We start from the raw sequence: 16,116 nt of genomic DNA, 5'->3' as shown, positions 1-16,116 counted from the left end.
AAATTGGGTCATTTGTAGAGATGTGGATGGACCTAGAGTCTGTCATACAGAATTAAGTAAGTCAGAAAGAAAAAAACAAATACGTATATTAATGCATATATGTGGAATCTAGAAAAATGGTACAGATGAACCTATTTGCAGGGCAGGAATAGAGACGCAGACATAGGGAATGGACATGTGGACACGGGGTGGGGAATGGGGTGTGGGATGAACTGGGAGATTGAGATTGACATATATACACTACCATGTGTAAAACAGATAGCTAGTGGGAACCTGCAGTATAGCACAGGGAGCTCAGCTCCGTGTTCTGTGGTGACCTAGATGGGTGGGATGGGGGCGGAGGAGGGAGGTCCAGGAGGGAGGGCATATAGGTACACATATAGCTGATTCACTTCATTGTACAGCAGAAACTAACACAACATTGTAAAGCAACTATACCCCAATTTTTTAAAAAAAGTTAAATTTATTTTCTTATTATATCTAAAAAAAAGAAGAAATTTTGATTGAGTAACAATATTCATTGTGGGCCATCTTTTTTTTTTGCTCTATGCGGGCCTCTCACTGTTGTGGCCTCTCCCATTGCAGAGCACAGGCTCCGGACGCGCAGGCTCAGCGGCCATGGCTCACGGGCCCAGCCGCTCCGCGGCATATGGGATCTTCCCGGACCGGGGCCCGAACCCGTGCTGCCTGCATCGGCAGGTGAACTCCCAACCACTGCGCCATCAGGGAAGCCCTGCAGGGAAGCCCTGTGGGCCACCTCTGATCAGTGTATTATCTGTTTAAATTTATATGACTTCCTCCACAGTTATAAATTTAGACACCAGCAACATTTTGCAAAAGATTTGAAATACTTGCATAATGCTGGCTTTGGGACACATGCTTTAAATATAAGTGTCAAACACTGAACCAAAACTAGGTTTTCACTTTTATTGACAAATAAAAATAAATGGGAATTATTTTATTCTGAAGATTATTAAAGTATTACTGCTAAACCATTTTTACTATTTTTTTATATTTATAAAAGGAATAGGTTTTGTTTTTTTTTAACATCTTCATTGGAGTATAATTGCTTTACAGTGGTGTGTTAGTTTCTGCTTTATAACAAAGTGAATCCATTATACATATTCATACGTCCCCATATCTCTTCTTTCTTGCATCTCCCTCCCACCCTCCCTATCCCACCCCTCTAGGTGGTCACAAAGCACTGAGCTGATCTCCCTGTGCTATGCGGCTGCTTCCCGCTAGCTATCTATTCTATATTTAAACCAATAGGTTTTGAGCTAAACCATTTCTCTGCCTCTTACCCTGTATACAGGCAAGTACACACACTACCCCTCTAGCCACGCACACATTCCCGTGTAGCTTTATTAAAGGTATCTGTTGAACTCCCTACCCTCACCCTCAGCATTACCATTAATTCATTCAAGTAATGAGAGGATGAATTAACAGGAATAACTCCAGAGAACATTAAAGCAACAGTTAGTCTTTCATTCAAAGTGTGGTGCATGGTCTGGCCATCTCAAGCATCACCTGGAACATTGTTAGAAATGCAAAAGTTCAGCTCTTCACCTGCTAACTGAGACCTAGTTTAACAGATCTGTCCTTTAACAAGATCCCCAGGTGATTTTGCATGTACATTAAAGTGTGAGAAACACTGCTCTAGACTAGTGGTTCTTAAAGTATGGTCTCCAGACCAACTGCATCAATATTACCTGGGAACCTGTTAAAAATGTAAATTTTTAGCCCTCACCCCAGACCCACACATCAGAAACTGTGGGGCGGGAGCCCAGCAATGTGTTTCACCAAGACTTCCAGGTTCTAACTGGTGACAGCTGCTTCCATGATTGTAACCACATTCCCAACGATGACTGCTAATGTGAGGGTGGTGACATTGACAACTGCTGGGTAGGAGCAAATAAAACCTCAGAAATGTCTTTAAGAACCTACAGGATTTGTATCTGTGTGGCTCTGTAAACTTATATGTGCCACTCTCCCAATTGGTCACTCAGCTCCAGCCACAAAGCTCTTTCTCACCTTAGGGACTCCAGACTCACTGTTTCCTCTTCCTTTAAGGCTCTTATTCTCCTCTTAGCCTTATCCTTTAAGAAATGTCAGCTCTTTAGAGAAGCCTCTGACTCACTCTATCTAAATTTATTCTCTTTTTTTCTGTGTCTGAACCTTGTTTTTCTCATAGAGCAGGTCACAATTCACAGTTACGGTGTTCGTTAGTTTCCCTTACTAGACGTTAAGCTCCATGAAGCAGGACCCACCTCTGGCTTGATCACCATATTTTCCTTAGTGCCTCACAGTATCTTCTGCATAGTAGGCTTAATGACTGTTTATTGAAATAATGACAAAATAGCGGCTATAACGGAAAAGATAGCACACTCGGATAGGTAGATGAAGCCTTACTATTATTAATGGTGGTACCACAAAGACACATTCTTTCTGTGATCATAGTGGGTGAAAAGAAATGGGCTTTGCCAGACTAAGAAAATAGGTAAGCATAAATGGCTTATAATGTCCAATAATTTTCACCATTAGAAGTTCTCTAAATATCAAGCTTTTCTCTAGGAACTCAGAATTTTGTCACTTTAAAAATATGTCCTATAAGTAGAATAACTCCACCTGAAAAGGAATGAAACCAAAACATAAAAATTAAAATGTTTAATTCCCTTTTTGAATGTGTGTTGAGTTCAATACAAATTGATACAGCATTTTTCTAGGCCAAAGAAACCAATGTTACATTTAGAAGGCAATTGACTGCAAAAAAATATAATCTATGCTATACTTTATTTTTAAAAAGAAATTCAAGATCTTATTCTATGTTTAATGTGTAGCAATAATGATGTCTTCTTTACAGCCCAAGACATCACAACAAAGTAATGGCACGATAAAGAAATTTTTGTTGTTTTTTTCTCTTGTATTATCTTCATATACTAGTAAAAAATAAACTCTTTAATAAATAAATATATATAATAAATATTTGCAAACTGAAAATGTATAAATAGGTCCATCCTTTTTAAAAAAAAATGTTCCGTCTTGGTGTGGCATGTTTCATAGTCCATGTTTCACCCAAATTTTTTACATAAAATGCCGTAACCTGCAAAATCCTACAAGGTTCTCAAAATTTATGTAGCAATGATCTTGGCCAACTATGTCAATACATCTCTTCAACATGAAGTATCTATTTTTAATGTAACTTTTAAAGTAAACATACTCCAGAGAGGTGAGGCACCAGCAGCAAACTAGGTAGGGTTCCCATTACCCACAGTTTAACAGATTTTCAGCTTCAATCTACAAGTGAGGACAGAGCCAGTGTACCCGAGGGAACTTAATCCACTTGTAAAGAGAGATCTTGATCTACTTCAAGTCAAGATATTTTTTGTTTGTTTGTTCTCAATATTCTTTCCAAATTCAGTCTCCCAGTGGAAAATAGACTCCATAACATTCTGAAGGTCTTCCTGTGTTATTATTTTATGATGCAAACTGTAATAAGAAAGAATAGTTGTAGTTTGGTTCTTCAGTAAAGACACTATCACCCTTCAACTGTACATTAGTAGGTCCTTGTACAGTTCAGGAACTCTTTCTGGATCCACTGGTCTAGGCAGGAAATGTGTAAATTTCTGATGTCTTTTAGATCTGGCACCATCTCTTGGAGTTCCATCTTTGTTAAGTGCCACAAAATACCTACGGCCAGTGTCTCCATGTTTATATATGTTGGATGAATAGGTATTATACCAGTTCTCTTCAAATTGCTCCCTAAAGATGCATTCAGAAGTCAGTTTCTCCTAAAAGAGAGAAGATAACTGCCATTGAAAAAGATATCTTTAAGAGAATTTCCTTAGAAAAGTCTCAACTCTCTATTTATTTGCCTATAACTATATCCTTATCAAAGAAGGAGAGAGGGTAGATTGTTTTTGCTTTGTTCTGTTTTAGTTCTCATGTTATCTGGAATTCTTTCTCCCAGGTGACTCCATCCAGCAGTTTAGTTTACAGAACTCTAAGTTAAATGTCAATTCTCAATTTTATTTTCAAACAATAAATATTCTAAACTTGCCCATGCTCCATTTGACCTCCCTTCCATCACCATCACTGGCAAATAGGCCTGTAGTTTATCTTGTTCCATCATTAGATGCCAAAGTTCTACACAGCAAATCTCCACTACCATCTTGAAATGTTTCAAGACCTTGTTAACATTCAAATTCCTAACTCAAGATCATCACTCCAAGTCATATATCTTCCCTTTATGAATTTATTGTTTGATGACATAATCCCCACAATTAACTTATATCTGGATATTACTATTAGGTAAAAAGCCCAGTGATTTCTTGTCTTTTCAAGATGGACTGTATATTATCCCAAGGGGTAGACTACAGTTGCTTTTTTAATCTGACACATACATGAAGAAGGAAGATTATGTGCATGTTTTCCTCTTTCAATTGTAATTCTACTCTTAGGAGATTACACAATGCATTATTTCTCCTTCTTCTGAGCTGACAGAAAGCCCGGAAAGGGCAAGTGTTGCCCTTAGAAGGACAGATATTAAGTGGAGTACCATTTACTGAAATATGATAACCGATTTTCCTCAGTGTATATTGAGATTCTAACTGTATATTGTGGTCTCAATTGAGATTTTAAGAAAAAAGAAGGTACCAGATAGTGTCATCTGCTAAATCATAAAAGTAAATTCTCTTTGGAAATAGCTACAGAGACTTCGACTTTAAGAAGGGATTTCACATGAGGGAATGGGTGGGAGTGGCCCACATTTACACTTTAACAATTTTCTTACAATTATATAGCAACTGCGAACAACGAAAAAATGATACAGTGAAAGCGAAAGATCTACATAGTACTGCAGGTTGAGTTTTATATTATCCTGTTGCTCTAATTCTTGTGTTGTTTTTGCTGCTTTGTCGTTAAAAAAAAAAAAGGAAAGAAAAGAAAAAAGAAAATTAAAAAAACCTTATACTGATGAAGTATTAACTTGAAAAGTTTACTGTAAGTTCCATATTTAAAACATTTATAGTAGACCTACAGATGTGTGCACTTATCCCCAGTGATAAGTTAAAAACTGCCCAATGCAACTCTGAGTAAGAGCATGGCTACTGTAATTATCAAGTCTGCAGATACGGTCCAACTAGTGTGGTTGCCATTTTCTGTTATTGTTTAAGGTATCCTAAGATTTCATTCATTCATTTCCTATATTGCAAAGGTCAGCAAGTCAGTGATGTATACTTATCTACGAAGGTAATAATAGGTAGAGAAAATTTATATTAAATGAATGTAAAGATGAAAAGAATCTAACATGGCAAGAAGAAAATGCTCTCATTTTTCTGTCTCTGGTACCAGGATAATGGGCAGAAAAAAAAACTAGTGAGCTAAAAGCAATAAAGTTTTAGGGTTTAAGAAATGAAAGTGAGGGGACTTCCCTGGTGGCGCAGTAGTTAAGAATCCGCCTGCCAATGCAGGGGACATTGGTTCTATCCCTGGTCCAGGAAGATCCCACATGCCGTGGAGCAACTAAGCCCATGTGCCACAGCTACTGAGCCTGCACTCTAGAGCCGGCGAACCACAACTATTGAGCCCACGAGCCCACGCACTGCAAGGAAGAGTAGCCCCTGCTTATAGCAACTAGAGAAAGCCTGCATGCAGCAACAAAGACCCAACGTAGCCAAAAAAAAAAAAAAAGAAATGAAAGTGAGTTGCTATACTACTGCCTAGACATGTGGAAATTTATCAGGATCTAGATTTTTAATTTCTACTTAAGGATGTTGTTTATGTATTTCTTCTGATATGCATAATCAGTAGCTATTTTACTTATAAAATGGATAGTCATTATTTAATGAATTACAATAATTTTTTAAAAAATACGTACTGATCCATAGAGTTCTCCTTTGTCATTCATTCCAAGGTAAAGACCACTGTCCACACCTCTAATACTGACCAGTCCCACTGCCACACTGATGAATTCCAGGATACCTGAATTTATAAACAAAATAATGATTTGCATTTATTAGAGAACATACGACTAATGAAAATCTTCCAAAGAGCAGTAGATCAAATTGCTAAATATAATGATGTATGTGGAAGGCCTTTGTAAACTGAAAAGTGATGTACAGTTGTCATTATGATGAGCCTCCTATTTTACAGATGAATAAAACTAAAAAACCAAAAATTGTTCATCGTGATAAAATGTTAAGGGTGTAAAACCTTAAACCAGACTGACCTGGGTTTGAATCCAGTTCAGTAACTTACTGATTAGTCTACATAAGTCATTTGTCTTCTTTGAACTTCAATTTCCTCATACGCAAAATGGGTGAAATGCTTCCTTACAGGAGAGTGGTAAAGACTAACACATTTAGGCACCCAATAAATGGAAACTATTATTACCATAAAATTAGTACATAATAGAGGTGTTCATAATTCTCCTCCTTGATTCTATTAACTACAACCATGTTCTATTAATTGTTTTGCTTTGTTTTTGCTTACTATGAATCAAGTAAATTTTTTTCTAGCAGCAGCCAGTATACCTTATATGGGTGTATTAGTATTTTGTAGTTTATAAAGGGCTTCTACTTTTATCAGTACTTTCTATCTGGTCCTCAAAAACAACCTCCTAAGATAAGCATAGAAGATATTACTATCCCATTTTACATATAAAGAAACTGAGGCTTGCTTAAAGGCATGATATTTGTAATTAATAGGACAGATACTTGAACTCACATCTTCTGAGCCCTAATCCAATGTTTGTACTTCAAAACAGTGCTTCTTGAGGACAAGACAGTAGTTTCAAAATTTACAGATTATATAATATGCTATTTCCTGTCCCACGATCCTTAAAAATAAATTTTATGGTTCAGAGAAGTAAAAGGACTTTATAATTCATGAAATGTAATAGCCAAATACCAAGAATTTAGCATGCAAGTAGATTTTGCTTTCAATAACTTTCCAGAATTATTTTCATTTATCTATAGGTAAATTAGTACCGAAAACTCTCCACTCAATACTCTTAATACACCATAGTTAAACAAAAACAACAGCAACAAAAAACCTTAATGCTTCCCTCTGCATCATTCTTTTTCTCTGCACACACTAACCTTTGGACTAACGTCTTTGTCTTGTTCTTCTCTTTAGACTCTTTGGTGAAAAAGTATATAGACGTACTTTCTATGCTTGGAACTGCCTTCCTCAATAGCTTTCTACCTTCACCCCTTCACTCCCTCTTAAGCTCTACAAACAGTATAAATGTGTACCATTTAGCCTGACTCTTGATCTTAAGTCATTTCTTGATTTATTATACAAGTTCTTGTTTGGACACGTGACGTTCCCAAGGCCAAAGGAAAGTACAAAATCTGGCTATTTGCGTATATGGAGGTCTCTGTTCTGTCCAGATCCTAATTCACTCTTTGGCAGAAACATGGATGCTTAAGCTCTAAACATAGATTCTGAAGAGCTCAAATGAGCTCTTGCAAACTATTAGGAGATCATGTAGAGCACTAGAGCTAACAAGGATCTTACAGCAACAATATCGTACTGCTAAATTGCCTGTTAAGTGGCTTGAAAGAGTCACTGTCCCTGTATGAGAGCCTAAGGCAGAGAGGAGGTAAGATATAGTAGGAAGATACAGACATCATAGGATAGCCATTATAATGACTGATATAGAGGTGGGAAGTAAAGGAAAATTAAATGTACTGCCAAGCTCATTAGTGAGTGATTCCTGCTAGAAACAAAAATATAGGCCCAAAACATGATTGGTAGAAGAAGATACGTTAATGGAATTTCATCCAGATATACTTACAAATGTATAATTACTTGAAGTTGTAATGAATGTTACATTCAAACTGAGAAGTGTACTGCAGTTCACTTGTAACTTAATTCTCTTTAAGTATCTGATTTACGTTAAGATGCTCTTGTCTTTCAAAGAACAGGAACTGATTAACTGATTAGACTGTATAATAGAACTAGTTTTCAAGTACAATACAAGATTCATTTCCATATAAATCAATTATAAAACAGATCTTATAAAGTATCCATTTTTCTTGCAAAACTAAATTGTAAACCACTTACACTTTAATTCTCATCTTAAAATAATGCCGTTATGTTGTCAAAAAATATGTAATTGTACAAAGACAAGAAATTATATATATTCTTAGAATAATTATATTCAATAGCTTCAACTTCATTAAACGACATCCAAAGCCTCATATACATATAACAAGGTCGAAATAATTTTGCAATGGCTCATAGGGGCTGATGGGAAAAAAGTTATGTGCTTTTCATATTCCTCTTAAAGATTTTAGCCACACTTTTAAATTCTGATCGTTTTTTCTCCACAAGGAAATAGTATACCACACAGTAATTTGTAATCATTTGATTCTTAAATGAGATTTGACAAGTCTTTCTTATTTATAATATGAGGTGGCAACTAAGCTAATTCTTTAACAAAGAGTAGACATGAAAAGCTTTCCTTAAGAGGTAATCACAGATTTTAGATAGATTTTCTAATGCCTAGTGTCCCATAAAAATACTTGGAGGTACTTTGTCTTTTTGGTATCATTTTCAAAGCCAGCCTTTTTTAAAATCATAATAAAGAGGTGAGTCAACCCACAATGCAACCACATCAGACAAATCTATGGAGAATAGGGGAGAATAAAAGAAAGGTCTTTAAAGGAATTATGTTTGATCTCAGGCTAAACTTTTTTTTTTTTAGGTAATGATTCCAGGTTTATGTATTAGGTAAAATCTTCCTACTGTACTACTGTGCAGGAAAACTCTATTATAAATACAGAGCTAACTCAGATAGGAAATTTTTTAAACCTTACAGGGATCTTTTTGTTTATATTCCATTGATGTGGTTTTGAAATTTTAAAACACAGTATTCTGAATTTTTTATTGAATCATAGCCAAATTAGTATAAATTATCAAAAATGTTAGTTACTTTAACATCTCAAATAGCACATCTTAAGCATTTTCAAAATTCTTACTTTGATGACACAGAAATGAATTTTTAGAGAGAAAAATAATTTCATAGTTAATAATTGAAGCACTAAAAAGAGAAGGCAAATATAGAGAGAAGCTTATAATATTACACATGTTGTATATATACTTTCTTCTCACCTGCACTCTCGTTATAAATTATGATGTTTTAGCTATCACAGGCCACTAGGATGCACTCTAATGCGTCCTAGAGGTTGTTACTCCTTTCAGCTACGATGCTAATCTGGGTTATCGTTCCTTTGTGTAACAGTAAATATTTTGTTCTGATAGGTACCCTTGCACCACAGAGTGGCTTAAACCAGCACAAACATCAGTCCAAGTCATATTTTTCCAATTACTAAATAAGCATACAAAATTTTAGCCAAAAAAAAAAAAATTCTACTAAGATGGTCATTCTGATATGCAACATCTATTAAGGAATGAAATAAAATACCAGTTTAATGAATGTTATCAAGTCTATAAATATTTACTAATCTCTTCCCGTAGAGTCAGTCTTATAAAGAGACACAAAGCGGAAGAAGCAACTCTTGACATTGGAGAGATTATGGTTGAATTATAAGGGTCTTAAAAATAGAATTTCCAAGCTTATACTATGTATCCCGGTGTGTGTGGGGGGGGGTGGGGAGATGTCTGAATATTACCTAAGCTTAACTTGTACCTGCTCTACTTATAGGCATTATCACATTTGCATTCATTTCTAAATCCTTCTGGTAGCTGGAGGGTTTTTCTGTAATGCAGTAATTCTTACAGGCAAGGGAACTGAGCCACCTGGTGTCACAAAGTTCTTTAGACTCAGAATCTCAGCCTCCTCAATTTAGAAACTACTTTCTGAAAGTGACCCCAAGGGGGGCCACTAGGTCATGACACTCTGGACTCATAGTCAATGGGAATTTGGAAGAGATCAGTGGAAGCTGCAAACATGTGGGTTTTAAAAAGTTAATTTTCTAAGCCTTTAAGTGCTACCAAATGACCACCACATGCTCATTTCTACATCCAGAGTTACAAATGCCCCTCAAACTGAGATTTACACTTCCCCAAAGTTTTAATGAGGACTACAAGTCAAAAAAAAGAAAGCCAAATAAGAACAGGGGTGAGGATAAGAGAGGGCCCTTCAGAGAAGAGATTCTCAAAGAATTCCAGTGCTTAGGAAAGAAAAGGAAAACTGACACTATGTTAGGCCCTTTCACATTGCTGCTGACAGGTAAATGGTATCTTTAAAATGAAATACACTGATTCTCTCTAATGAAGTCCCAAGTTTGATGATCAAAATCCTTTGAGAGTGCTAGCCAGTTAACTCTAATATGATGAAAACTTCCACAGTGGAGGAAAGATTCTGGGCTGTTAGAACAGGAGAGCATCTTGAGAGAATCACCTGATTTAACCTCATTGTACAGACAAGAAAACTAAGGCTTAGACCGGTGAGGGCACGTGCTACTCACGCAGCTAGTTAGGGGGTAATTAACAATCGAGACCTTATGGTTTCCCAATCTAGTGTCTTAACAATCTGCCTTAACAATCATTCGGGTTTTTTTTTTTGTTTTTGTTTTTGTTTCTTTCTTTTAACCCCTTCTGCTCCCAGGCACTGTTGGAGGTATTCTGAAATACGTCCCTTTGTGTTCCCACCCGTATCTTCTTTCGCTTCCCCATTTCCTCTTACCTAAGGTCAATACCAAGATCTTTGCTTTCAGATTTCACAATTTCTAAAGAGGATCTCGGCTGAAGGACTGGGCATGCTCAGTAGCCGGATAAGCTTTTTTTTTTTTTTTTCCCCCTCACCAAACTTTAAGAGCGCTGAGAACTGCAGGCAGGTGAGCCTGACAGTAGCGATGGTACCCACGGAAAGTTAATCTGTTACCTTTTCAGGTGAACATTTATGGTTCTCTAGGTAGACACGTAAAAGCTCGCCTCCTATGTTAGAGCTATCCTTTGAGCAGTAGCCATGGGAGACTCATCAACTGCACAGCTGCAGGGCAGGTTTAAAGAAGCTTCCGGTTGTTAACTTTTGTTAAGGGGAAATATGAGAGGAAGTAGGAGAAAATAATAGGGATTTTGAACACAAAAACAAAAAACTGCCGGCGAGGTAAGGAGTGCGGGAAAGATGTGGCTCCGAGTCCAGGGCTCGGTGTCCCAGGCAGCAGGAAGGGCAGGGCAGCCAGGTGCGGGCGGAGCACCCCCCTTTCTCCTCCTGCCCTCAGCGTCTGGAGCAGCAGGCCGGCCGGCAACCGCGGCGGCCCGCGGGCGGGGAAAGTCCTCCGGTGCCTCGCTGGCCGCCCAGCAGCCCAGGCCAGCACCTCACACTGGAAGGGTTCCGGGGGCTCCCGGCCCCACGTAGTCCCGACTCCATCCGCGAACGGGGAGGGAGACGCAAGAGGGGGAGCAGAGGAGCGCGGGAGGCGGGGTGCCGGTACGTACCGAAGAGGCTGTGGTCCTGCCTGGTGCCCTGCACGCTGCCGTCGGGCAGGATCTGCAGGTGGAAGCCGGTGCGGCAGTAGAGCTGCCTGCGGCGCAGGATGCCGTGCAGGTGCGCCAGCTCCGCAGCCCCGGGCCCGCCGCGGGCGCCCAGCTCCGCCGCGCCCCGGCGCTCGCCCAGCAGAGGCGGCCGCTCCCCGGCAGGAGGCAGCAGGAAGTGCGAGCCCACCTGCTGGCCCAAGCCCTCCAGGCCGCCCAGGAAGCCCCCGACCTCGGCTAAGGGAGCCATGGGGCGGCCGGAGGGAGAGGCGGCGGATCCGGAAAACAAAAGACCCCCAATAAAAAAAAATGGAGCAGGGATGGGGAGGTGAATGGAGAAAAATTATAGCCAAACAAGCGCAAACAAGCTAAGGCCCGGTTAGTCCCGTGAGGTCGCTGGATGAACTTTGCACTGAGAGCAGGGAGGCTTTCACTGTCTTGGAGCGATCTTCTCTCCTGGGGTAGGTGGGAGCCGGTTGCTGGCTTTGCAGAAACATCTATAGCTGCCGCTGCCAATACTGGGGCTGGGCCTGGGGCTCCAACTCCGCAAACGGATGAGAGTCCTGTGTACATACACACAGTATATATGCGGGTCCTCTTGACATATGCTAATCAAGTCCTTTCATGCTCGCTGGGGAGGTTCTGTTTGAAATCTTAAACCGGCCTCCTCTCACGTTTTTGCTCTTCGGAAGTGACCAGAAGGGGCCCTTGACGGCTCTCTATCCATGCAGTCGCAAAAATCATTCCCGCACTTGGCCAAAGCTGGCCAGCAACTTCGGGGAGGCGCAGTCAAGGCCGCTCTTTGGGGTTGTCTTTGGAACAACCGTGATGCTGTTCTGCGGCGGCCGTGCGATTGCCTTTGATGTGAGCTCCTTTGCAGTGATAGATCGCTGCTAAAAGGAGCCCAGCTTGGCAGGTATATTGAAGAAGGGAAGGGGGGAAGGGAGGGAACTGGGAGCGGGGGCGGGGAGGAGGGGATGGGTAGGAGGAGGAAAAGGAGAGAAGAGGAGAATTGGACTCCTTGGGAGCTGCTGGGAGCCTACAGTGGACAGGTGCAAAGAAAGGTAAGAGAGGGAGAAGGAAAAAGGGCGTTACCTGAGGCTTAGACCTGCCCAGACACACATGAAAGGAAAATCAAAGCTTTGACAGTTTAACTCACTAATTTTAAAACACTAATAAAATGTACAAGCATTACTCTTTTCTTTTATCATTTAGATGGGGGATTTTCTTTACATAATCAAGGTTAGGTTAGGAACACCCCCTCCCCCTTCCCAGGTTCTCTTTAATGTTTATCTTTACTCAGGTAGCACAAGATACAACCAAGATTGCCTTATATCTATATGGAAATTTAAAGTTGTGTGCTAAGTTTGTGAACTTTTAATCAACTTTTTTTTACATCTTTATTGGAGTATAATTGCTTTACAATGGTGTGTTAGTTTCTGCTTTATAACAAAGTGAATCAGTTATACATATACATATGTTCCCATATCTCTTCCCTCTTGCATCTCCCTCCCTCCCACCCTCCCTATCCCACCCCTCTAGGTGGTCACAAAGCACCCAGTTAATCTCCCTGTGCTATGTGGCTGCTTCCCACTAGCTATCTATTTTACGTTTGGTAGTGTATATATGTCCATGCCTAATCAACTTAATATAGTAATGTAATATAATTATGAATCTAGGGATTAAGAGTAAATCCAAGTAGGCTGAAAAGAGATGGGTTACATTCTTATATTTGCCACGAATAGAAAATGAATATCTGTAATAGTGTCATAAATGATGAGTGGGCTCTGGGGCCATTATCCAATCTAAGAGCACTTCCCTGTTCTTAGTTGCATTTTCTTTAAGACTAGATTTTGGGGGTTGTTCACATTTGAATTATAAAAACAACTAAATGGAGAACGGTGTTGATTCTCGATGTGTTTTTCAGACTCAAAAAGTCGCTAGTAAAATGTGGGACTGCCCGTGCATATTTGTGAAATCAAAAGTCATTGAGCTGAAGGAGCTGCATACACATCCATTTAAAACTTAAAACTTTGGTTTTGCACCACTAGTTAAATTTAAGATCTTTAAGTTAAAATTTTTCAGTGGCAGAAGAGCTGAGAATCATTTGGCAGATTTTTGTGCTTCCCCTGAGCAAAAAGTTTTAGGGAATCACTAAAGATTACTTTTTCAGTCCTGTTTCATGGTCTGTTTAGCAAAGGCCTAAACTTGGGAGTGCAGATGGATGGGACTGCTTTATTTTATTTGCTCTGAAGAGATTTTTGCTAATTAATTGGCAGGTGCTTTAAAGTAGGTAAAGTTACACCTTTTCATCACTACGGTCCTAAGTACTGACCCTTGTGCAACCAAGTTATAAAAGAGTCCTTAAAGCAAGTGATTTACTGTTGATAGATATGAAATAAAACAAAAACACTGGCTAAAAATAATAAACAGATAAATCACTTTAGAAATGTACTCAGCTAAGTCTGTTTTAAAGGTTGTACCAGGTAAGTGTCATATTATTTCACCTTTCAAATAACAGCAATCTGTCTTGTGGTAGGACCCCCAAATCCACCATAATCAAGATTTCAAAGCACATCTGTGTAAACATTATCACATCAGTGGAAAACATCAACCAATGAGCTTTTACTTTGAACCAAATCTTCTTAATTGCAGTGTTAAATCAAAGAAAGTTAGATCAAAGTTGTGTGAATCTCATAGCGGGAAAACTAAAGTAGCCAGTACATACACTGATCACTTTTAAAGAAGATAGTTAAAGGTTTAAAACTAAGATCAAGTACCTTTTAATGAGCTTTGTTTCAAGGTCTAACTTCTGTACAATATGTAATGCTGTTAATTATTCCGCAATGGTTATATAGCATCGTCACTTGCTCCTAGAGGCACTAGTTCAGTCTATAAAATATTTCCCCACATGAACAGTTTAAGTCCTGCTGTATGATTCATATCTCTCAGTCTGTTTAAGTCTCTTGGGTCACATATATATGTATAGATATATATGTGTGTGTGTTTATACATATATATACAAAATAGTAAAATACAGAGAAATTTTACCCATAGTCACCAAAGCCCCCAAATTTTAATAATAAAACTACTATCTCTGTACAACTTTAACATTTTCAAGTCCATTGCCTTACTTGATCACCACAATAATGCTATGAAATAGGCACAATCCACTTTATAAAGAATAAAAAGATGTCCTGGATTCTAGTTCAATGTTTAGTCCAGTCTTACATCCCAGAGAAATTTTCTCAAACTCTCTAAATGCCTCTGTTTCCTCTTTTGTAAATTAAATACAATATAACTCCTGCCTAGTTCTCTACGTCAAGGGTTGCTATGAGACTTCAATGTAAAAATATCTAGGAAAGTGGTTTTAAAACTATAAACTATTCTATACATGTAAAATGCTAGAAACCTTCAGTTGGTGGGAAAATTTTTGCTTTATAATTTAGCAAGTATAATTTGTTTGAAATACAAAATAAATCTTTTTTCCTCAAACCAAACCTTTACTATGTAAGTTTTGAATGGTGCTTAATGCCATTTTATAAAGGGCCAGAATAGAAACAAAAAGATAAGGATTTCTTTTGTTTGCACTAGTCACGTGACAGGAAAAGATAACACTAAAGATTTTTTTGCACATGCTGTGATGATATCATGGGAAGTTAAATAATTTTGAAGAGTGTTTTACAAGAGTGCATTATTCAGCTTTTAAGTATACATTGCAATCTAATCAACTTTACCTATACTTCCTAGAGACCACACTTGCCTTGCTGTTATACAAATATGTGGTACAATTTCTACTTCCACAAAACGTAGTTACAATTTTCCAGGCTATATAATTCCTATATAGATTTTCAGCAAGCATAGTGTTATGAATCTTTGTTTTTGCACATGAAAAAGGAGTTTATGCCTTTGGTTACTTCTACATGTGTATAACTTGAGAAAAAGAAAAAAAGCTGATTTAAAAGTCATGACTTATACACTCAATAAAATAAAAGTACGTTTGCCCAACATTATCTATTATTTGTAATTACAAATTATTGGCAGCAACATAAATTTCCACACATGGGAAACTGAATGAATAAATTATGTATACTCACACAATGGAGCATTACATACCTGGAAAAAAAGAATGAGTTAGATCTCTTTAAATTAGCATGGAGTATTTCCAGAAAATACTATTAGTTGAAAAGAGCAAAGTTTTAGCATGCTTTACCCATAGGATGCTATCTTTTCTGTAAGAAAGAAAGAAAATAAGAAACTTTTATATATGCTTTTTTTCCCCCAAAATAAACACGGGATGGATAAATCAGAAACGAATGAAATTGGTTATGCTGTTAATTGTCTACCTGAGTTGGATGTGAATGGAGTAGAAGAGATGGGAAATGACATGTCTTTGAGAACTTTTTATAGAGTTTGGACTTTTAGAGAAATGTTAACGTTCTAGATCTTTTTAAGTCAAATAAATAAGAATGGGGGAGGGGGGGTGGAATAAAACCAGGAACAAATGAACCTAACTAAATTCAAGTGAATAACATAACCACACAGAAGGGAATGATAATATTTTTTTAAAAAACTAAGTAACTTTCAAATACAGTTCTTTTACTGTATAATCAAGGTCTAAAGATAAAAATATACATAGATACTAAATTTAAGTTACAAAGATTATTT

General features: G+C 38.1%; 1 protein-coding gene across 1 annotated transcript; it reads right to left on the bottom strand.

Moving 5' to 3' along the window:
- Positions 1 to 3,545: 3,545 nt before the first annotated feature.
- On the bottom strand, positions 3,546 to 11,698 carry FGF20 (fibroblast growth factor 20). The gene is made up of 3 exons (XM_004323884.3): positions 11,413 to 11,698; positions 5,879 to 5,982; positions 3,546 to 3,791 (listed from the first exon to the last, which is right to left on the bottom strand). Exons 1-3 carry the CDS (start codon positions 11,696 to 11,698, stop codon positions 3,546 to 3,548), a joined length of 636 nt encoding a protein of 211 aa, XP_004323932.1.
- Positions 11,699 to 16,116: the final 4,418 nt, after the last annotated feature.

The sequence above is a fragment of the Tursiops truncatus genome, chromosome 21, assembly GCF_011762595.2.
Source record: "Tursiops truncatus isolate mTurTru1 chromosome 21, mTurTru1.mat.Y, whole genome shotgun sequence".
NCBI lineage: Eukaryota > Metazoa > Chordata > Mammalia > Artiodactyla > Delphinidae > Tursiops > Tursiops truncatus.
The sequence above is the reverse complement of the archived record's forward strand: the minus strand, read 5'-3'. Positions and strand labels throughout refer to the sequence as shown.

What these genes read in the sequence shown, in the direction of transcription:
- FGF20 (XM_004323884.3), bottom strand. Translation starts at nt 11,698, where the DNA reads ATGGCTCCCTTAGCCGAGGTCGGGGGCTTCCTGGGCGGCCTGGAGGGC. An exon ending in GCAGGACCACAGCCTCTTCG is followed by an intron (nt 5,983 to 11,412) that starts GTACGTACCGGC and finishes TTATAAATTCAG; the next exon opens with GTATCCTGGAATTCATCAGT. An exon ending in AAGGAGAACTCTATGGATCA is followed by an intron (nt 3,792 to 5,878) that starts GTACGTATTTTT and finishes TCTCTCTTTTAG; the next exon opens with GAGAAACTGACTTCTGAATG.